At 48.7% G+C, this 22,159-nt stretch overlaps 1 protein-coding gene across 5 annotated transcripts in view; it reads right to left on the reverse strand.

Moving 5' to 3' along the window:
• Positions 1-22,159, reverse strand: part of UNC13B (unc-13 homolog B) — a 400,249-nt gene that overhangs the window by 15,748 nt on the left and 362,342 nt on the right. For all 5 annotated transcript variants that reach the window (XM_074952218.1, XM_074952216.1, XM_074952217.1 and 2 more), the window contains 2 exons: positions 17,031-17,154; positions 8,703-8,759 (listed from right to left, as the gene is read on the reverse strand). In XM_074952218.1, the coding sequence (XP_074808319.1) occupies positions 8,703-8,759; positions 17,031-17,154 (181 nt within the window). The remainder of the gene's footprint in view (positions 1-8,702; positions 8,760-17,030; positions 17,155-22,159) is intronic.

Raw genomic sequence — 22,159 nt, forward strand, 5'->3', positions numbered from 1 at the left:
CCATTCTGGGACAATGGGAGGCAGAGCAGCCTGCAAGCGCCCTGCTCCATGGATGCTGTATATGGGCTCAAGCACAGAGAGCAGGAAAAACTTGTTTCCATTCAGCAAACCGAGCAGATGACATTTAGAAGATACCTGGGAATCAAGTATGCATATTACCAAGGTGCCATTTCCACAGTCACTTTTCGGACCATGACATTACTCTAAAACACCTGGTGAACTGATTCATGATCAGGACAAGAGACCATGCTTGTCCAGTTTGCCAGCTTGAGTTTTTCAACTGAGTTACTAGACACCCCTGGGCTTTCTTTACACTTTCCTTTTTGTATTAAAAATGCAAGGAGTGGTTCGGATCTCCTAAGCACCCTGTCAAACGGCAGAGAAGCCAAGGTGGCTCAGCATGGCCTTTCACTCGTGCTCTCTCTTTTAGTCTTATATATAGTGATTACAGCTACTCAGGCCTGCAGAACCGACACCCCTTTGGAACCTTTGCTCTTCGGACAAAGCTCATGTGGATGCAGTGTTCTATCTATTAGAAAACAGGGTTACCTACCTCTAGCAACTGTTGTTCTTCAAGATGTGTTGCTCATTTCCATTCCAATAGGTATGCGCACGTGCTGCACGCACGATTGTCGGACGGTTTTTCCCCTAGTCAGGTCGGCTGTGGAGACCCCTGGAGTGGCACCTTTATGGTGGCGTATATAGGTCCCTGCTGACCCGCCGCCTGCCAAGTTCCTTCTTGCCAGATACTCCGACAGAGGGGAGGCGGGCGGGATTTGGAATGAACGTGAGCAACACATCTCGAAGAACAACAGCTACAAGAGGTAGGTAACCTTTTTTCTTCTTCGAGCGATTGCTCACGTGCATTCCAATAGGTGACTTCCGAGCAGTTTCCCTGGGGGAGGGGTTGGAGTTCACCTGGTTGCCGAGTGCGGCACTGCCCTGCCGAAGGCTGCATTGTCCCTCGCCTATTGGGTGATGGCGTAGTGTGACGTGAAGGTGTGCATGGAAGACCGCGTTGCTGCCTTACATATGTCCTGGAGAGGGACCTGTGCCAGGAATGCTGCGGACGACACCTGCGCTCTCGAGGTGTGCGCCGTGAGCAGAGGGGCTGGAATGTTAGCCAGGTCGTAGCAAGTCCTGATACAGGACGTGATCCATGATGAAATGCGCTGGGATGAAATCAGGAGCCCCCTCATCCTTTCTGCAATTGCAATAAAGAGCTGTGGTGACTTACAAAATGGCTTTGTGCGCTCAATGTAGAATGCTAGGGCACATGTCCCTAATGTCCAGGGAATGGAGCATGCGCTTCCTGTTACTGGCATGGGGCTTAGGGAAGAACACAGGTAAAAAAACGTGTCTTGGTTCACATGAAACTGGGAGACTACCTTTGGCAGAAATGCAGGGTGAGGGCGTAACTGCACCTTGTCTTTATAAAAGACTTACGGGGGTCTTGGAAGTCAGCGCTCTGAGCTCGGATACCCTTCTAGCTGAGGTAATGGCCATGAGAAAGGCCACCTTCCAGGAAAGGTAGGACAGAGGGCAGGTTGCCATGGGCTCAAAAGGGGGCCGCATGAGAGCGGACAGGACCAGGTTGAGGTCCCACAGGGGAACGAGCTGTCGTACCTAGGGATAAAGACTGTCCAAGCCCTTGAGAAACCAGCCACCATGGGATTACCGAAGACTGACCTACACACTGCCGAAATGGCAGCAAGGTGTACCCTGAGAGATGATATTGCCAACCCCTGCTGCTTGAGGTATAACAGGTAGTCCAAAACAAGGGGAATTGGAGTTAGCTGTGGTTCAGTTCCCCTCTGCAAAGACCAGATGGAAAAACGCTTCCACTTTGCCAGGTACGTGGATCGAGTGGAGGGTTTCCTATTTCCCAGCAGGACCTCCCTGACTGGATCCGAACACTGGAGCTCAAGAGAATTCAGGCATGCAGTTTCCATGCCATGAGGTGGAGGGACTCCAGATTGGGGTGTTGCAGATGGCCGTGGTCCTGTGTGATTAGAGTCGGGCACACAGGAAGGGCTACTGGTCTGTCCACTGAGAGGTTCATCAGCATGGTGAACCAGTGCTGGCGGGGACACGCTGGCGCTATGAGGATCAAGGAAGCCACGTCCCGGCGAGCCTCGAGGAGGACTCTGTGTATGAGAGGGAAGGGCGGGAACGCATACAGGAGGTGACTCGTCCATGAAGGAGCCTGGGCTGTGGTTCAGGAAGGAGCAGAACTGCTGGCACTTCCTGTTGCTCCGCATCGCGAACAGGTCTATGTAGGGAGAGCCCCAGCTCTGGAAAAATCAAGTGCACAATGTCTGGCCTGAAGGACCATTCGTGACCATGAAACGAGCTGCTGAGGCGATTGGCTAGTTCGTTTTGCACTCCCAGAAGGTGCGACGCCTCTAGGTGTATCGAGTGGGCGATGCAAAAATCCCACAGCTTGAGGGCTTCCTGGCACAGGGGAGGGGAGCGAGCACCACCCTGTTTGTTTATCTAGAACATCGCTGCAGTGTTGTCTGTCAGCACCGACACACATGCGCCCTGCAGGTCGGCCTGGAACGCTTGGCATGCCAGACGAACCACCCTCAGCTCCCTTACGTTGATATGCAGCGATAGTTCTGGGTGGGACCATAGGCCTTGGGTTCTGGTATTGCCCAGGTGCACTACCTAAACGAGCGCCGAGGCGTCCGTGACCACGGATAGTGTAGGTTGGGGTTTGGCAACGGGTACTCCTGCACAGACCACTTGTGGCTGCAGCCACCAGCGGAGAGACTCGAGATTGCAAGCAGGGAGGGTAACTATCGTGTCCAGTGGGTCCCTGCCTGGCCTGTGCACCCGCACCAGCCACGCCTGGAGGGGCCAAAGGCATAACCTGGCGTGCTGGACCACGTAGGTGCAGGCTGCCATATGCCCCAATAGCTTCATGCAATTCCTGGCCTTGGTTGTGGGAAATTGGCGAAGGTTTTCGATAATGTCCGTGAGTGCTTGGAAGCGCAGCTCGGGCAGGAATGGCCTGGGCTGCGTGGAGTTCAAGAGAGCTCCTATGAACTCTATTTTCTGCGTCAGGGCCAGTGTGGATTTGGGCACATTCAATACGAGGCCCAGCCTGCAGAATGTGGCCTGGGCCAGAGACAGGCTCTGGGGCTTGTGCTTGTGACTCTGCCTTGACAAGCCGGTCGTCCAGGTACGGGAACACTTGCACTGGACGTTTGTGGAGGAAGGCTACCACGACTGCCACACACTTGGTGAATACCCGGTGGGCCGTCAAGAGCCCAAAATGGGAGCACCCTGAACTAGTAGTGCTGGCCACTGACTACAAACCTGAGGAATCATCTGTGGGCAAGGATAATGGATATATGGAAGTATGCATCTTTCAAGTTGATGGCAGTGTACCAGTCCCCTGGATCCAGCGAAGGAATGATGGCGGCCAGAGGGATCATGTGAAACTTCACTTTCCTTATGAATGTGTTGAGATCTCGCAGATCCAGGATAAGCCGGAGCCCCCCTTGCCCCTGAACTCCTGAGGAAACTCCTCTATTGTCCCTAGCGTGAGGAGCGATTGCACCTCCTGCAAGAGGAGTTGTTTGTGAGAAGGGTCCCTGAAGAGGGATGGGGAAGGTGGGTGGGAGGGAACAGAACTGGATAGAATATCCCACCCCCTACCGTGCTGACGACCCAGCGATCTGACGTGATCTGGGACCAAGCACAGTAGAAGAGGGAGAGTCGATTCACAAAGTGGGGGTAAGGATCAAAGACTAAAACTGATGCTCCGTCCTTGGGCGCATCTTCAGAAGTTTGACTTTGGGCCAGGGGGCGGTTTGGCTGAACCCTGGCCTTAGAATCATAGACTATAAGGGTTGGAAGGGACCTCAGGAGGTCAACTAGTCCAACCCCCTGCTCAAAGCAGGACCAGTCCCCAACTAAATTACCCCAGCCAGGGCTTTGTCAAGCCTGACCTTAAAAACTTCTAAGGAACGAGATTCCACCCCCCACCCCAGGTAATGCATTCCAGTGTTTCACCACCCTCCTAGTGAAAAAGTTTTTCCTAATATCCAACCTAAACCTCCCCCACTGCAACTTGAGACCATTACTCCTTGTTCTGTCATCTGCTACCACTGAGAACAGTCTAGATCCATCCTCGTTGGAACCCCCTTTCAGGTAGTTGAAAGCAGCTATCAAATCCCCCCTCATTCTTCTCTTCTGCAGACTAAACAATTCCAGTTCCCTCAGCCTCTCTTCATAAGTCATGTGTTCCAGTCCCCTAATCATTTTTGGTGCCCTCCGCTGGACATTTTCCAATTTTTCCACATCCTTCTTGTAGTGTGGGGCCCAAAACTGGACACAGTACTCCAGATGAGGCCTCACCAATGCCGAATAGAGGGGAATGATCTTGTCCCTCAATTTGCTGGCTATGCTCCGACTTATACAGCCCAAAATGCCATTGGCCTTCTTTGCAACAAGGGGACACTGTTGACTCATATCCAGCTTGTCGTCCACTGTAACCCCTAGGTCCTTTTCTGCCTTGGCCTGAGGAGGACTGTAACAAGTACCTCCTGTTCTTTCTGCCTCGTCTCCTTGACGAGTCTCGTCTAGGAGGCCCAGAGTAGAAGAGGGACAGGGGGAGTGAGGCTTGAAAGGCTCTTTGAGGTGCAGGGGTGTGGATCACCAAAGACTTCAAAGTCGCCCGCGAGTCCTTAAGGCTGTGGAGGCAAGAGTCCGTATTTTGGGCAAACAGACCTGCACTGTCAAAGGGGAGGCCCTGGATTGCGTTCTGGACCTTCGGTGGTATCCCCAACACCTGGACCCACGCGCTGCGCCTCACTGTCATGGTGGTGGCCATGGTCCAAGCCACCAAGTCCGCTGCGTCTAACATGGCCTGGAGGGAGGTTCTGGAGACCACCCTGCCCTCCTCAACGAGTGCGCTAAACTCCTTGCGCGAGTCAGCCGGGAGCAACTTCTGGAACTTTGCCAACGAGCTGCAAGAGTTGACAGCATAGGGGCTGAGTACTGCTTGCTGATTAGCCACTTGAAGCTGGAGCCCCCACATCGAGTAGACCTTCCGGACAAAAAGGTCCAGCTTCTTAGAATCCCATGACTTAGATGCGGGACCTGGCTGTCCTTGCCTCTCTTTGTGATTTGCCATATCAACCACCAGAGTCCCCGGTTGGGGGTGGGTGAAAAGGTGTTTGTACCCTTTCTGCAGCACAAAATAGCGTCTTTCCACCCCTTTAGCGGTGGGTGGTATAGAGGCCGGAGTCTGCCAGAGCACCTTAGTGGTGTTCTAGATTGTTCTTATTAGGGGCAAAGCCACCTCTGGGACAAGGATGTCCACCATTGGGTCAGACTTCTCCATGACCTCCTCTGTCTGGAGACAGAGGTTTAGGGCCACCCTCCTAAGGAGGTCCTGGCGTCCGTCACTGATAGGGTGGTGGTGGTGCCCGCCACCGCCTCATCTGGCGAGGAGGCGGCGGTGGCCCATGGGACAGGGTCTTCCTGCCCTTCGGGCTCTTGAGAGGTCGGGTCAGGTACCTCGGAGCCTCCCATGACTGGAGGTGGCTCCAGTGTCACTGATGGCACTGGTCCAGGTGCTGTGCCTGAGCGTGACAGCCCAGAGTTCCTGTCTCACGCGCGGTCCTCAGGAGCCTGGGGGTGTGGCGAGCCAGAACGTTGCTGGGGAGTGGGGGGCACGGGGTGCAGATGCCACCGACACTGGCCTGGAGCCCTGAGCATGATGGTAGGCCCAAGGGGTCCAAAAAGGCCATTGTACTGGGTTCTGCCACTGGGGCGGCCAGGCGACTGCCAGTGCCGATGATTCCACTGGTCTGCGGTGCTGGGACCGGGAGAGGTAGTGGCTGCATCAAGATACAGAAGACTCAGCGTCTGACTCGGACAAGTCAGAGGGGGGCAGAGCCTGATGGTGCCAGGGAGTGGTACTGGGGAGATGGTAAGCGGCACGGTAGCATCACAGGCTTGCCACAATGATGAACCAGAGGTGGGGCTGCCATCGGTGCCGTAAAAGCTGCTGGAGCCACATGCGGCCCCGAGATAGATGCTGCAGCCGCTGCCGGTGCATGGGCATGCAGTGCCGGGGACTGCGCGATCATGGCAATGAGGTCCCGTGCTACCTCGTAAGTGTCCAACGTGGAGGGAAGGTTGAGTTCTTCCTCCAGATCCTCCCGAGTCAGGAAGGACACCAACACCAGACTCGATGGGCCTCCTGTGGGGGCCAGAGTCAACGGTGCCGGGTCTTGAGGCCCAGACCATAGGTGTCGCACCGGAGGACACACCCCACTGGAATCCCCTCGCAGCTCCTTGACGGGGGAATGATCTCAGTCCGCCTTCTTTTTCTTATGCAGCACCAGGGACTGTGAGCAATGCTGCCTAGGGGCACTGGCCTTATGAGTTGGGGAGCAGCACCCCCAGTGCTCCTTGGAGGAGTCCCTCCTCGGTGCCAGGACATCCTGCACCGAGGCCGGGGCGCTACGCACCAATGATGCTGGTGCAGTTCTGGTGCCAGCTGTGGGCAAAGGGCTGACTCCATCAGGAGGAGCTTCAACGATAGTCCCACTCTCTCTTAGTCTTGGGTCTACAGCTCCTGCAAATTGGGCACTTATCTGTCCTCTCCTAAACAACTGAGACAGGCAGTGTGCAGATTGCCTGGGGGCATAGGTTTCGCACACCTCTCACACGTCTTAAACCCCTGCGACCGAGGCATGCCCCGGTGCCTGGGGAAACTAGGGCGGGGGGAAAGCCCCCTAAAATAAGTCCAATTAACTACAAACTAGTATAAAACAAACTAACTATGTACATCGAAGAAAAGGGAACCATGAGGTAGGCACTTGCGAATGCAAGAGACTGAGCTGCTCCAACGACCGTCACTGGTGGTAAGAAGGAACTAGAGCAGGTGGCAGGTTGGCAGGGACCTATATATACCTCCATAAAGGTGCCACTCCAGAGGCCTCCACAGCCGACCCGATGGGTGCTGCTAGGGGAAAAACCTTCCAGCGATCATGCACGTGGCACGCGCACGCACCATTGGAATGCACATAAGTAATCACTCGAAGAAGAACTAGTGCCTCTGGGACAGATAGAGAAGAGTGCATGTACACTTTTGTGTGCAGCTAACATGCACATAACTGAACCTCAGTGGACACCTCCCCTGTCATCCTAGACTTCTGTGCGCACGTAAGTACATAGGCATGCAAATCAGGGGTGGCACAGGACACTGAATGTGCATCTGTGCAAATGAGGCATGTGCAATTCTGAAAATGAAGTCCTTTGTACAAAAAGAAATTGCATTTCACTGAACTTATGCCCACCAGATTTTCAGGCAATAGCAGTTAGCAGAATGTATGTACCATTTCAGATTTATGTTCAGAGCAGCTTTACGAGTCGCAAAGGCCCTCATATGACCCCAGTGACTTGAGAAGACAAGGACTATCCCCCATCCTCTTGGAGCCTTTGGCCAGCTGGCTGCCTGAAGCGAAGTTGCTGCCCGTCTGCTGAGCTACCTCTGAGATCTGCGAGCAGAGGTACTAGGACAAAAGGAGGAAGACAGCTTAGCTGCCTCGCAGCTGCAGGCAAAGTAGCACAGCACAGTCCCTGGCACAGGAATCTGAGCTTTGAGTTCTGCCGCAGAAGAGCCCGAGGGGCTCCTGAAAAACTGAGGTGCCTGCAAGGAAAGAGATAACGGTCCCGAGGTGGAGGGTAGACATGGATGGAGAAGAAACGAAACAGACACAGTCACAGTCCATTAACATCTTGTGTCAATGAGTGTAACAAATGTGGTACACGCACAACGCAACTGAATTTTAGTGGAAGGGAAACCGTGTTAATGGAACATTTAAAAATGCATTAATTCAGTCAGAAAAATGCTCTTTGCACTGGAAAGCGCTCTACAATCAGCATCTTGTACCAAGTTCAGCGTCCTGCCAATCCTCCCTGCTGCACAACTGATAATTGTGTGTGTGGCGATTCCTTATTTGCAGCTTCTCTTGCACACAAGTTTTTCTGTAGGAAGGTTAAATCATATTCAGAAGGGCCTGACAGGTATAAAGCATCTCAATTTCTCTATTTGCATATCGTTCTTGTTGTGACCCCGGGAGCAATGCTTGATTGGCTCACCATGCGGCAGCGTGCACTTAGTGACATGCGTGTCAGCTAAGGTGCCGTCAAAGCACATGCTAAATGCCAACTTCCAGCAAAAGGGAGCCTACGCAGTCAGAATTTCTGGGCACAGTTCAGCTCTGCTCTAGAAGTGACAGTTATTTTCATATCAATGAGTCCAATTCAGAAACTATTCCTTCGTCAATAGTTCACGCAGCGTACATTCCCATTGATATTCATTTATTGCAAGTGCTGATTACTATTTATAAAAGAGCTCAAAGCGAAAACTCGGCATTTTCTATTGCACAAGTACAGGTAGAGGAATTGGATGGATTCGCAAAGTGTTCTTTCTTTTTCATTTTAAAATAAATGACCCGATTGTTCACTTGTTATACTGAACATGGAAATAATTCAATCTACAGTAAATGAAAAGCCATGCAGTAAATCTACGCGTAGCACACGTTAGTAGCATGTATTCTAAGGTGCACATTGCCAGTCACAGAGGGGGCAGACACAAAACGCACGCTATGCACTACTGCACTTTCATGTTTGTATACAAGGACATACATGCAAGCCACACACAACATCAATACCTTCAACTTTGACAAGTGTCCCAGTTCCTTAGCAGCACTGAAAATCAACTGCGTACCCTATGATTGCAAGAAGTTAAAGTCGAAGAAAGGAGAGAAAGATTAGAAATCAATTTTTGAGCAAGTAAAGGAAAAAGGTGCAAATCAAGTTGGTCCATTGATCTTGATATAACAAACCCAGTGCCAGTCATGCTAGTTTATTTTCCTCCATTTCCAAGGAATACATTTGTTAGCTAGGGTAAAGAGCAGCCTTCCTGTGGACAGCCACATAAAGAGCTCCCGCAGACTGGTACACTGCTAGCTCTCACTTGCAGAAACCACCTGTTTAAACCGATTACACATCTAGATGGATTACCCACAAATAGATTGTGAAGACATTGTATAACCCTAGACTTGAAGCTCTCCTACAAAATTATAACCAGACCTTAGGATCTGGGAGTGAAAAGCTTTTATGGAGTTAATGACAAACTAAGCGCAGATCACATTATTAGTTAAAACTTTTGTGTAGACATGCAGCACAGTGCAACTGAAGAGTGGGGTTAAGCACGTTAGCCCCACGATTTGATTTGCTTGTTTTTTAGTGTATTATCTCAGGCAGAAGACAGGCAGGCTCAGTCTATTGGAATACTATAACAATTCCTTATTCACAAACACGAACAGATCAATACCTAGACATCCCGTTCCCACACCCTGGTTTACTTGTGTCCTCTGAACAATGACGCAACAAGGAAGGAAGCTGGAGCCCTGGAGATGGGAAATGTGACTTGGAGCCAGATACACTGCAGCACAGTGAATGCTGATCCTTGGGCAGTGACAGAGGGGAGGACGCCATTCCTTTCCCTCTGCCATAGCATCTTTCCACCCTTCTCCAATGCACCTGTCACCTGGGTACTGGAGTATTAAACAAAATTAGTAAGGCTGCAAGCAACCAGACAGTGATCGCCATCCCTTACTCTTAAGATCCTTTACGGGGTGTGCTTGAAATGATTTTCTTCCTCCCCCTGTGTTTTCTCCCCATCTCTTTTCCTACCTCTGACCCAAGGGGACTGTTCAGCGAGAGCCTGACGAATCCAACCTGTCCTCACACTGGTCATGAATTCCCTTAGCTCACCTTAGCTCTCCGTTGCACACTCTTCCAGGCTACTCTGGCAGGTGCTGTGGGGAGGAGGCTGTAGATGTCCAGACTTTTCCAGTTGAGTTTCCCCCTTTCTTCTCAGTGAGGGCTGAAATGTTCTGGGAGGATTGTCCCCTGGAATGGGGAACTGGACCCTTGTCCCTCTGGGCCAGTAAATGATAATTAGGGCACCACTGTTTAATTTTGTTTCAGTTACTTTTCCTAATGAACACATACACCACTCCAAAAGGAATTCCAGTGAAGCTAGCCCTGCCCTTGGAATTGTTGGTGTACTCGGTAATTTCCACAAGGCCCATCTGTTTCCAAATATCTCTAATGAGCCCCTCACACTGTACATTATTTTCCTTCACCACCTCCCCTCCCTACCCCTTTACCCACTACTCTTCCTTACTTCAGTAATCCCTTCTCTCTCTCTCTCACATACTTCCAAAGCAAGAGCCACCAAAACAAACAATCCCAGTGCTAAGAGTCTGGAAGAGTTTGGCTGGTGTAGTTGAGGAAAAAGAAGGCCAAGAGGGAATCTGATTGCACTGTATCAATACATCACAGGGGGGTAAACACCAAGGAGAGCAAAGAGCTATTGAAGCTGAAAGACAGTGTTGGCACAAGAATAAATGGGGATAAACTGTCCAGGAACAAATTCAGGCTGTAAATTAGGATGATGCTTCTAACCATCAGAGGAGTGAGGCTCTGGAGCAGCCTCCCAAAAGGAGTCAGTGGGGCAAACAACTTAATTAGTTTTAAGAGAAAGCTGGACAAATTTGTGTGTGTGATTGTGTGACCAGGTTGCTTGTGCTGCCAGAAGCTGGAAATGGGTGACAGGGGATGGATCACTTGATGATTCCCTGTTCTGTTCATTCCCTCTGGGGCACCTGGCAGTGGCCACTCTTGGAAAACAGTATACTGGGCTAGATGGACCTTTGGTCTGACCCAGTATGGCCGTTCTTATGTTCTTATGATGGTAGGGGACAGGGCTTGGCAGCCCTGGGGGGCCCTTCTGGTTTATGTCTTATGTTCTGAAGCTCATGCTTCAGGACTCCAGCTGGTCTCCTGCAGGGGTCAGGAAGGGATCCCTGTCCCCCAGGTACTCTGGCGGTATGTGCTTTGTTTTCTCTCTGAAGCATCAGGGATGGCCACAGCTGGAGATGGGACATTGGACGGGGAGTGTCAGGGCTCTGAGGTGGCACTGAGCAGTCTCTCTCTCAGATGCTTGGCTGGCTGGTTCTTGCTCACGTGCTCAGGGTCTGACTGATCACATATATGGGGTCAGGAAGGAATTTTCCCTCAGGTCAGACTGGCAGTGATCTGTGGGGTTTTTTTAGCCTTCTTCTGCCATGTGGGGGTGCGGGTCACTAGCTGGAATTATCTGGGTACATCTCACTTCAAAGTTTCTCTGCCATTGTGGGGTGTTGGACATTGGTGCATCTCAATCTCTCCCATTCTCTGCCTGTGGCACATAATTGAGTGTCTTTATGTCAAGAATTATAACATTCAAAAACCCCAGTCGGCGAACACTTCAATCTCCCTGGACACTCAACAACAGACTTAAAAGTGGCAATTCTTCAACAAAAAAACTTCAGAAACAGACTCCAATGAGAAACTGAAGAACTGGAATTAATTTGCAAACTGGACACCATCCAATTAAGCATGAATAAAGACTGGGAGTGGATGGGTCACTACAAAAACTATTTTCCCCCTGCTGTTACTCACACCTTCTTGTCAACTGTTTGTAATGGGCCACCCTGTTTACATTGGCCTCATTACCACTACAAAAGTGATTTTTCCTCCCTTGGTATTCTACTGTTGAGAATAGCCCATTTCCACTTTAATTGAATTGTCTCGTTAGCACTGACCCCCCACTTGGCAACTCCCATCTGTGTGTGTGTACACACACACACACACACACACACACACACACACACACACACACCCCCTACTGTTTTAGTCCACTCCATTCATCTGATGAAGTGGGTTATAGCCAATGAAAGCTTCGGCCCAAATAAATGTGTTAGTCTCTAAGGTGCCACAAGGACTCCTCATTGTTTTTGCTGATACAGACTAACACGGCTACCACTCTGAAACCTGTCTGGGTGCAGCTAGTTGGGGGTCAGTGGCATGGAGGTCTGGATGTGCGGGCTCAGGGTGGTGCAGAGGTGTGGCACTTGCCAGGGTGAGGGTTTGAGTGCAGGGAGCTCAATGGGGGGTGGTCTGGGTACAGGGGTGGGGGTCCCAAGGCAGGGAGGTTCCAGATGCAGGGATTGAGGTTCAGTGGGCTAGGGTTCAGATATGGAGGACTAGAGGGGTTCTGGGTGTACGGGGTGAGGCTTGGCGGGGGTGTCTGGGTATGGGAGGTCCAGATGCACGGGGGTTGGGTGGATGGGGGTGCAGCTCCCCATACAGTGACCACTCCCCCCACAGCTGAGGAACGATGGGGGCAGGAAGCAGGGAGGATGCTGAGCTTCCTGCAGCTCGGGGAGGTTTCTCGGGGTGAGTCTTACACAGCCCCAGCCACTCCTTGCAGGGGAAGAGGAAATCCCCTTCTCCCCTGCCTCCAGCCCTGCTGTCTGCTCTGGGTGCCTGAAATGATGTATCTGCGCAGCTAGAGAGTGGTGCGTAACCACTCTTGCAGATTCTCTTTGCTTCCCTGTCAAAGTCATTTTTCTGTGGGGAAGCAAAGAAATCTGTGGGGGATGTTAATTCTATGCACCCGCAGTGGTGCAGAATTACCCCAGGAGTACCAAAGGTATATCCTAGTAGCTTTTACAAGGTGCTGTTAACTAATCTCACTACTGCAATACCTGACTGATGCGTGTGACTGCACTTAGGGTTTTGATCTGTATTGATGGCCAAATGGTAAACGCTGTGTGATTTCTGGAGTTCATTTTTACTTACAAGAGGTTCTTAAGGTTCAGCACCTGCTAAGCTAAGCAGAAGAGCACACACTATTTCTAAATCAAGTTACAAGACATTTTAAATGAGCAGCCCCAAAATGCTATTTAAATATTAATATATCACAGTTCAGTTCTGTCATTCCTCTTTGGAATTTTTCAATACAAGTTTGAATAACAACATTAGCCAGCCAAGGCACGTAGCATTCCTGCAGCAGTCTCCTAAGTCGGCCAGGTCTGAAACACTGAGCAATACCCAGTGACTCAGAATGCTTCATGGAACAAAGCTGCTCAGATAACTACTCTCCAATTTTTCTTTCCCACTAGGCACTATCCCTGTCAGTCAATGCCAATCTCTGTCAGCATATGTTTGCAAACAGAAGTTATTCTGTTATTACAATGAGTTTGTCATCAAAGTTGGGATTGCCTAAATGAAACAACATGGACAGCTCCTGTCTTTGCCTGATGACACTCTTGTAAACAAGATACTACGGCTCCTCAAAAGGCTGTTTATCCATGCAAGAAAACATCCCACCACAAAACTCTCTCAAGACACCTTGTACCATGTGCATCACCGTGGGAATGAACCCCGCCCCCAATTGTCACTGCAGAAATCTGAATTCAGCAGCAATCCCTGGAAGCAGCAGAACCTCCACACATTATACAGACATTACTATATTTTAACCCTTTGACATCAGGTGCTTAGCACAAAAGTATTTCCTGGTGATCCCCAGAACAAAGTGGTTAAAGCATCATGGAGGAAAATGGGGAGAGAGAAGGGGCCATCACAAGAAGCACTGCCATCTGCCTGGTGACACCCATAGTTCTGAGTGGTACAGGATATAAGCAGTTCTAATTTTCCTAGTGCTTTCCAAGGAAATTCACTTGGCCTTCATACCTGCACCTGTCACAGACATAAGACAGCTATAGCTTGCAGCCTGGGGATAATTAAAATCTCTGTTCATGGTTTGATTGTTTTAAAAAAAGCCATTCAGGCAGGGCTCTCGGCTGCTGACAGTCAATGGGGCAATGCTGATTTACACTCTCTGAAGACAGGTTTCAGAGTGGTAGCCATGTTAGACTGTATCAGCAAAAAGAACGAGGAGTCCTTGTGGCACCTGAGAGACTAAAGTTTAACATGTCCTGACACTTGATTTGACATACGTAACAAAACACAAAGACACAATACACAGGTCTGTAGACGGTGACTAACTCCACAGTCTTTCTGTTTGTAAAGAACTTGTTAGTACCCAGGTTTATTTCTTTATGTGACACTAATTTGCGAGTGCTTTAGCTTGCATGAAGTACTGCCTTGAGGCAGATTTATTCCATTCAGGTCTGTGTTGGGCTCTCAGATCAGACAGTCTTTAGATTTGATTATTGGCAATATTTGTGTTTGTCTAGTTAACAGACTTTATCTGACAAGCAGAGCCTCTGTATAGTACCCATTAAAATCAAAGATTATTTATTCTTCTAAGGTGTTTTTGCTACGTTAAGCAATCACAAGCTCGTTTTTAACCTGAGCCAGGAAAGGCGTCTCGTATTTGGAAGTGGTTCTCTGAGGACCCTGACATTATGCAGAATCTGACTTTCCAGCAGGGCTCATGCAGAGATGCTGATTTAGCTCATCTGGCTCAAAGTTAAGGCAAACCACCTCCCCACACACTCGTTACAGGAACAGACCTGGAATTCCTTGCCCTTGGCTAATGCAACAGAGAGGTTGTATTTATCTCCACAGGCCATAAGGAGTGCTAGCAGCCCCCCTGCCAGAACAGTTTCTCCCCCGGCCCCGCTGACAGCTAAAGCAGCACTGCCATCCACTTCAGGGAATCTGTTTGTATAACAGACATGGTGCTGCAATCAGCCATTCTGAAAGTGAGAGGTAAAATCAGATCCTGAAGCTTTGGGCACACCTATCTACACTGCTCTGCAGTTTGGTCTAGAACGGTGTGAATAGCAGTTCAGATTGAAGGGCTGTGCTGTAACTCCTCCATGTGGATGCTGTGGGTGTGAATGTAAAGGTCCTTACTTGGCACTAATGTAGTTCTGTTTGAAGAGGAGTGTAGACATGCCCTAGAGTGGCTGAATCTTGTGTCTACTCCAGATCACGCACTCGTTTAGGGGAGACAGGTCTCTCTCGGGGCACAGAAGGAAGCGCAGTAGGACTGTGTGTAATTCTGGCCATCAGCTGGGTGGGCAGTAGCTGCTGATTGTGTAATGAGAATGATGGCAAATAAGGCAGAGAGATCTGAGGAGCTGTCCGTCCATGTGTGAATCAAGCATCTGGTTACTGACCTGTGCAGCCACACAATGTCGGGCTGGGGTGCACTCTACTGCAGGGAAGGCGAAAGAAATGTGCATTAGCTTTGATAATATAATAAAATGAGATGTATTCAGAAGCCTCAAAATATTGAGTTCCAGAAACTTAACCCCATATATCCACTCAGCCAAGAGAGACAGTATTGTAATTAAATGTTGATCTTTACTTATACTTGGTAAGGTATGTGAATTGCTCTCTGAATTACTGCAGCTCATGTTGCCATTGGTCTTGAAATCCATGGAAACTCAATACCCACAGGCTTATGAGCCAGTGACTGGAGTGTGTTATTAAGACACTTGCTGCTGCCTGCCGTCCTAGAGGTGTGAAAGCAACAGATGAGTTACAATTCCATTATAACCTACATCCCATGAGCTGACTAGCTTCTCTTGTCAGAGAGCCACTTCCTGCCCAATGGGAGAAATCCTGCAGAAGCAGGAGAGGACTTGGGCTTCTTTTCATAGCCTCTCCATTTTGAATGTGTCAGAGAAGGTAACATGAAGCCATATGGAGTATCACAGAATGGCTATTCTGTGGTGACTTCCAGCAGGGTTGCAAGCAGTAGCTATGTATTGCCTTTCAGCGGGAAATGTGTCATCAGGTGCTTTCCTCCCACTCAGTATGGGAACTTCAGAAGGGGCTGGCATAAAAGCCCAAAGCAGCTCCTTCCCCTGGTGCCCTAGGAAAGCTGTTATTTCATCTCTTCAGGTTAGAAGGGATTCTTAGGATCATAATAAGGCTGCTCTTACATTCAGGCTTCCGCATATCTACTAACAGACTCTTTCCACAGCAGCTTAAAAGTAGCCTAGAAAACACACATGCCCCCCCTCCCTTAAAGTTATTTATCTTCTCCATTCTAAATCCAGCACACAAATGAAACTGATTAAAGAAACACAAACATGGTCACTTAAAACCTGAACATAGAGAGAAGGCCATAGTTTGATGCTCAGATCCCTTGCGATAGTTTCTTGCTTGGCAGGTATGATTCACTGCGTGCAACACAGCTCTGGTGTTTACAGTATCCTTAAGGGTGAGACAAGGGCCCTCCCTCTCACAAGACAAATAAATTTACATCAAGATGCAAGTCTCCACCACCTCTTCAGACACCATGACCTGAACACCTTTCAACACTTACCAGAAACCAGTGACAAACAAGAAGAGCCATTCAGTACACCAACCCAAGGCCAAGAGCCTGCTTAAATGTGGACAAGTAGTAATATTTCTGGACCATTTCCAAACAATTAGCTTATAACCCAGGGCCAGGAGTTTACTCTGCCTGTGACTGGACACCATCCTAGGAAGCAGCTGGATATCTAGGATTGCAATGTAATCTGCTTCTGTAGCTCACCAGGATTAGGGGACAGGCTAATTTTTCATCATTAACAGGTCACTGCAGTTCATGACACACATTAATCCAATTGGTCCCTGCAGCTGAACACTTATATACATCTACCTTTGAAATCAGGTGTATCCTGGTCATGCTTCAAACAACTCCCCGCAATCGGAGACAGAAACACTGCCCCTCTCAGTACGGATGATAAAGCCTAAAAGTGTCATTAATGAGCAACCCCAAATTCATCATGTGTAACAGGAGAAAAACACTCCTCAGCCTAGGGAGCTAATGATCATTAAGTAAAAGCGTTTCCATGGTTGAACTAACCCGGTGTAGTCAGCCCCAGCCACCAGGTAATTTGATGTGTGCTGCCTTCTGAAAAAGGTTGCAGACTCCTCCTATTCAACAATTCGGTGCACTTGACAGTCACCCTTTGGACTCCAGCATCTCGGATGCTGTGCTGGGAGAGCACTCTCTCTGCCTCAAGATCCCATTACCAATAAAGCCGTTTCTTTACTTTCTTAGATTACGGCCACCGCTTTCCTTTCCAAGCTCACCCTTCAGAACAGGCTGGTCTGCAGACCACACTACCCAGACAGGGTTATACGGCAGAATGAGAATGGCTTTGCACTGAGTAAGGAAGAAGGTTACGCTTTACCGTGTGGTCTGTGAGGGGAGGAAGCACGATCAGCTTCTCCATGGTATTCATCACCACCCTCCACAGCTCCTTCAGCACCCTCTTCAACACCGTCTTCTCGCACACCGTGGCAAAGAGCGTCAAGCTGCAAGGAGAGAGCAAGAGCTAATTAAAATAACGCCGTTCCAGCAGTGCAGTCTGCAGGAGAAATGGAGTGGAAGTGTGAGTGAGATTTAATGCCTCACCTAGCAAACAATTTATGTTAACTCTTACCTAACGTCTCATAGGAAAGAGCAGCATTCCCTTTGCCTACAGCGCTGCTAAAGTAACATTTTCTGTTGCTTTTTCCTTCAGCTTTAGCACTAAGACATTTGCACAGAACAGGATTTTTGTGCCCAAGAATTCAGCCACTGCTATTTAACATCCAGAGAAATACAAAGTTTTTATTTGTATTATGGTAGCTTGCAGGGGCCCCACACAGGATCAGGGCCCCATTGTGCTGGATGCTTACACATAAAATAGGAGAAGCACCCTGCCCCAAAGGGCTCATCCGTCTAAATAGGGAAAGACCCAGCAGGTGAGTTTACACTAAGAGAGGGCCATTATGCTCTGCTAGTGTGACCTCCAGCAAACACTTCACAATCACTCTGGTTCGTGCTAGAGCTTCTCTTTTAGAGACGCAGGGAGATGGGGACACAGGAACACAAGGATTTATCTATTGGCTAGGTGTAGACTTTATATAAAATGAGTGGATGAGACAGTGTTATAATTATAGGTTTCAGAGTAACAGCCGTGTTAGTCTGTATTCGCAAAAAGAAAAGGAGGACTTGTGGCACCTTAGAGACTAACCAATTTATTTGAGCATAAGCTTTCGTGAGCTACAGCTCACTTCATTGGATACATACTGTGGAAACATGCATCCGATGAAGTGAGCTGTAGCTCACGAAAGCTTATGCTCAAATAAATTGGTTAGTCTCTAAGGTGCCACAAGTACGCCTTTTCTTTTTGTTATAATTATGTTGGTCCCAGGATATGAGAGAGATAAGGTAGGTGAGGTAATATCTTGTATTGGATCAACTTCTATTGGTGCATGGGACAAGCTTTCAAGCTTCACAGAGCTCTTCTTCAGGTCCGGAGAAGCAAACCAGAGTGTTCAAGTTAAATACAGAGTGGGACAGGTTGTTAAGCATAAGAGGGTCACACGTATCGTGGCATCACTCCATATAAAATGGGCACTTACTTACTTGTACTGTAACTTGTTCTTTGAGATGTGGGTGCAGATGTGTATTCCATTCAGGGGTACAGGCATCCAGCACACCGAGAGAACTGTGGTCTTAGCCCGTCGCCTGACTGTCCGAGGGTGATGCCACCTAACCCCCGTCAGTTTCTTCAATCCAAAATCCAAGGCTGCAGACTCTGTTTAAATAGAGACTGCAGAGCAGCCATCCCAAAGTTCGCATCTGGTAATAGCATAACACCTAGCTAAAGTGTGTACAAAAGACCAAGAAGCAGCCCTACAAATGTTCACTATTGAGATATCACTGAGAAACGTGATCTGTGTTGCTTGTGGTCTTGTCTAATGGGTCCATGTCTGTGGGGGCATAGTCTGAGCTACCTTTGGGGTTTAGATGAAGGGTCAGCCAGTCTCCTCACAGATGATCTCCCAGGTAGATAACTTCCTGTATTACCACAGCTTATGAGGCAGATATTACGCTATTATCTGAGCTGATTCTGAGCATTTTCCTTCCTCCTCATTTAGCCAAGTATCATCCACGCTGTGAGGTGTAGATTGCCAAATGCTGGAACAACCACCTGGGCATGGTGCTGGGTCAGCAGGTCAGGCAGGAGACGGAGAGATTTAGGAGGCTGAGCTAACACACTGAGAAGGCCAGGAGAATCAACATTGCTTCACCAGGCCAGTGCAGTAAGAATCAACTTAGTATGGTCCAATGTGAGTTTGAGGATAACCCGAGGAATCAGAGGGAAATGGGAAAGGCATACAACAGGTCTCTTCCCCAGTTCAGATAGAAAGCATCAGTTAGGGACCCTGGACTGAGCCTCACTTGGGAACAAAACTGACATTTTATGTTGCCCTTCATTGTAAAGAGGTCGATGGAAGGAATGCCCCATTCTGTAAAAATGGACCTCACACTGCTGCTCTTCAGTAACCACTTGTGGTTGCTGAGAAAAACCTGTGAGATGGTCAGCCAGCTGGTTTTGAGAGCCTGGTAAATGTGCCACCGTGGGCATAGTTTCTTCCTGACAAGGCCAGCTGTAGTGGGCTCATCCCTGCTTGTTCACCGAATACACTGCGGTGGTATTGTCTGCAAATGTGTGAACTGCTGCTCCCCAGCTCTGATCTCAAAAGGCCTGATACACATTGTATATTGCCTGAAGCTCCAGCATGTTAATATGACTGGAAGCTTTCTACTCTGACCACAAACCGTGAATCTTTCACTTCCCTAGATACACTCCCCAACCTATTATGGAGACATCGGTGACTATTGTTCTGGTTGGTGGAGGATGGGCAAACGGAACCCTCTGGCACATATTGTTCTGTCCACTAATATAGTGAGTCTGAGGCTACTCGGGTAAGCCTGTCCAATGAGCATCAACTGGGGCGATAAACCCTCCTGAAGCATGGCAGAAGAGGGCAAAGAGACAATCTTACACGCTGCACCATGTAAGTGTGTGTGGCCATATGGCCCAGTAGTCCCAGACATATGTGGACTTGATTTTTTGGGGTTCAATATTGATTTTTCTTTGTTCAAAATCAACCCTTGACAATCAGAAGGGTCCAGCATGAATTGGACACAACTAAGGACTTGTTCCCTTGATCTGCAGCTCAATAGCCAATTGTCCAAGTATGGGAAGACATGAATTCACCTCCTTCTAGGTAGGCCGCTACCACCATTGTGCATTTAACAAAGATGTATGGAGCTGACAATAGGCCAAAGGGGAGAACCCTGTACTGGTAATGCTGGCCAGCATCGTGGAATCTCAGGAACTTTCTATAGCCTGGGAAAATCACAATGTGGAAATAAGAAAAGGAGTACTTGTGGCACCTTAGAGACTAACCAATTTATTTGAGCATAAGCTTTCGTGAGCTACAGCTCACTTCATCGGATGCAAGTGAGCTGTAGCTCACGAAAGCTTATGCTCAAATAAATTGGTTAGTCTCTAAGGTGCCACAAGTACTCCTTTTCTTTTTGTGAATACAGACTAACACGGCTGTTACTCTGAAATGTGGAAATAAGCATCCTGAAGATGAAGAGCATCAAACCAGTTATGAATCAAGGCAGGGAGCATAGTAGCCAAGGTAACCATGTGGAATTTCATATACTTGATGAACTGGTTGAGACCAAGGATAGTCTCATTTCTCTCTTGGACTTGGAGATCAGGAAATACTGGGAATAAAATCCCTTCCTGTGACGATAACGAGAAATCTCCTCCACAGCTGCCAGAACACGAAGAGTTTGGATCCGTTGAAGAGGCAGTGACTCATGAGAAGGGTCCCTGAAAAGGGAGGGGGGAATGGAAAGGAATTGTACAGCATTACTGAACCCCACAATGCTTAGGGCCCATCTGTCCATTGCTGTGGATTCTCAAGCACTGCAGAAGCGAGACGGCCTGCCTACAGACTGAAGAGATGGTGTTGAAACATCCACAAGTGGTATGGTGCTCTTGATTTAATAGTCAAATGGGCTGCATTCGCAAAGGTGGATGTGGACGAGCTGGCTGGGTGAAAGCAGATCCAGAAGACCTTCTCTTGTGGGACTTACTGCCCTTTCTGGAGTAGTCCTGGTGCCTCAGTTGGTATGGTGCCTGTCTAAAATACCTTTGAGTGGTATTGCTGTTGTTGCTGACCTCTAAAATGACACCTTTTTGTGGTTTCAGAGTAACAGCCATGTTAGTCTGTATTCGCAAAAAGAAAAGGAGTACTTGTGGCACCTTAGAGACTAACACATTTATTTAAGCATAAGCTTTCGTGAGCTACAGCTCACTTCTTCGGATGCAAAGAGTGCAGGGTTGCTTATGAGTCCTTAAACAAATGCAACTTCTCATCTGTCTTACCAGAAAATAAAAATCATCTGTCAAAGGGCAGGTCTTCCATGCTCTGTTGGATATCTGCACTATTCCAGAATTCTGCAACGGTGGTGCTCTTCTCATCTTAATCGCTGACACCATAACTCTGGCACTGGACATTGCTGTTGCAGCTGCCAACTACAAAAATGTCTTAGCGACCAGATGAAACTTCTGCGATAAACGTCTTCATCTCCTCCCTAGAAGATTCAGGCCATTTGTCCATGAAGTTGGCTACAAAGTCCCAGTTCAAAAAACTATACTTGGACAGCAACACCTGCTGGTTTGCAACACACATCTGGCAAGGAGGAAGGCAATTATTTTTTGGCCCATGAAGTATAACCTCTTTGTTTCCTTGTCCTTGGGTATAGACTTGTACCTATCTTGTCATGACCTCTCATTGGCTGCAGTCATGACAACTGAATTGGGAGCAGGATGTGAATAAAAATGCCCGAACCCCATGCACAGGAACATAACTCTTGTCCATATGCTTTGCCATAGGTGTCAAAGCAGCTCTGGTATTCCACAAACCTAGGAGGACTCCAAGAGTACCTCACTAATAAGGAGAGCTACTCTCCCTGGGATGAAGACTGAAGGATGTCCACCAATTTGTGCCTGTTTTCCTGCACAAACTCAGCCTGTATAGCCAAAGTAATGGTCTCAAGTTGCAGTGGGGGAGGTTTATGTTGGATATTAGGAAAAACTTTTTCACTAGGAGGGTGGTGAAGCACTGGAATGGGTTACCTAGGGAGGTGGTGGAATCTCCATTCTTAGAGGTTTTTAAGGTCAGGCTGGACAAAGCCTTGGCTGGGATGATTTAGTTGGGGATTAGGTCCTGCTTTGAGCAGGGGGTTGGACTAGATGACCTCCTGAGGTCCCTTCCAACCCTGATACTCTATGATTTGATGAAAGCATGAAGCTATTTAGCTTCAGAGCTCCTGATGTTCCTTAAAATCTTCAGGGCCAGGGGAGGAAGATTCCGACACTGCAGAGTCATTGAATGAGGAGGATGAAAGCAAAGGAGCCATTGGAACCTCCTGGTGCAGTACTGGTTCTTGTATACGTGG

Source organism: Natator depressus, chromosome 5, assembly GCF_965152275.1.
Source record: "Natator depressus isolate rNatDep1 chromosome 5, rNatDep2.hap1, whole genome shotgun sequence".
Classification (NCBI taxonomy): Eukaryota; Metazoa; Chordata; order Testudines; family Cheloniidae; genus Natator; species Natator depressus.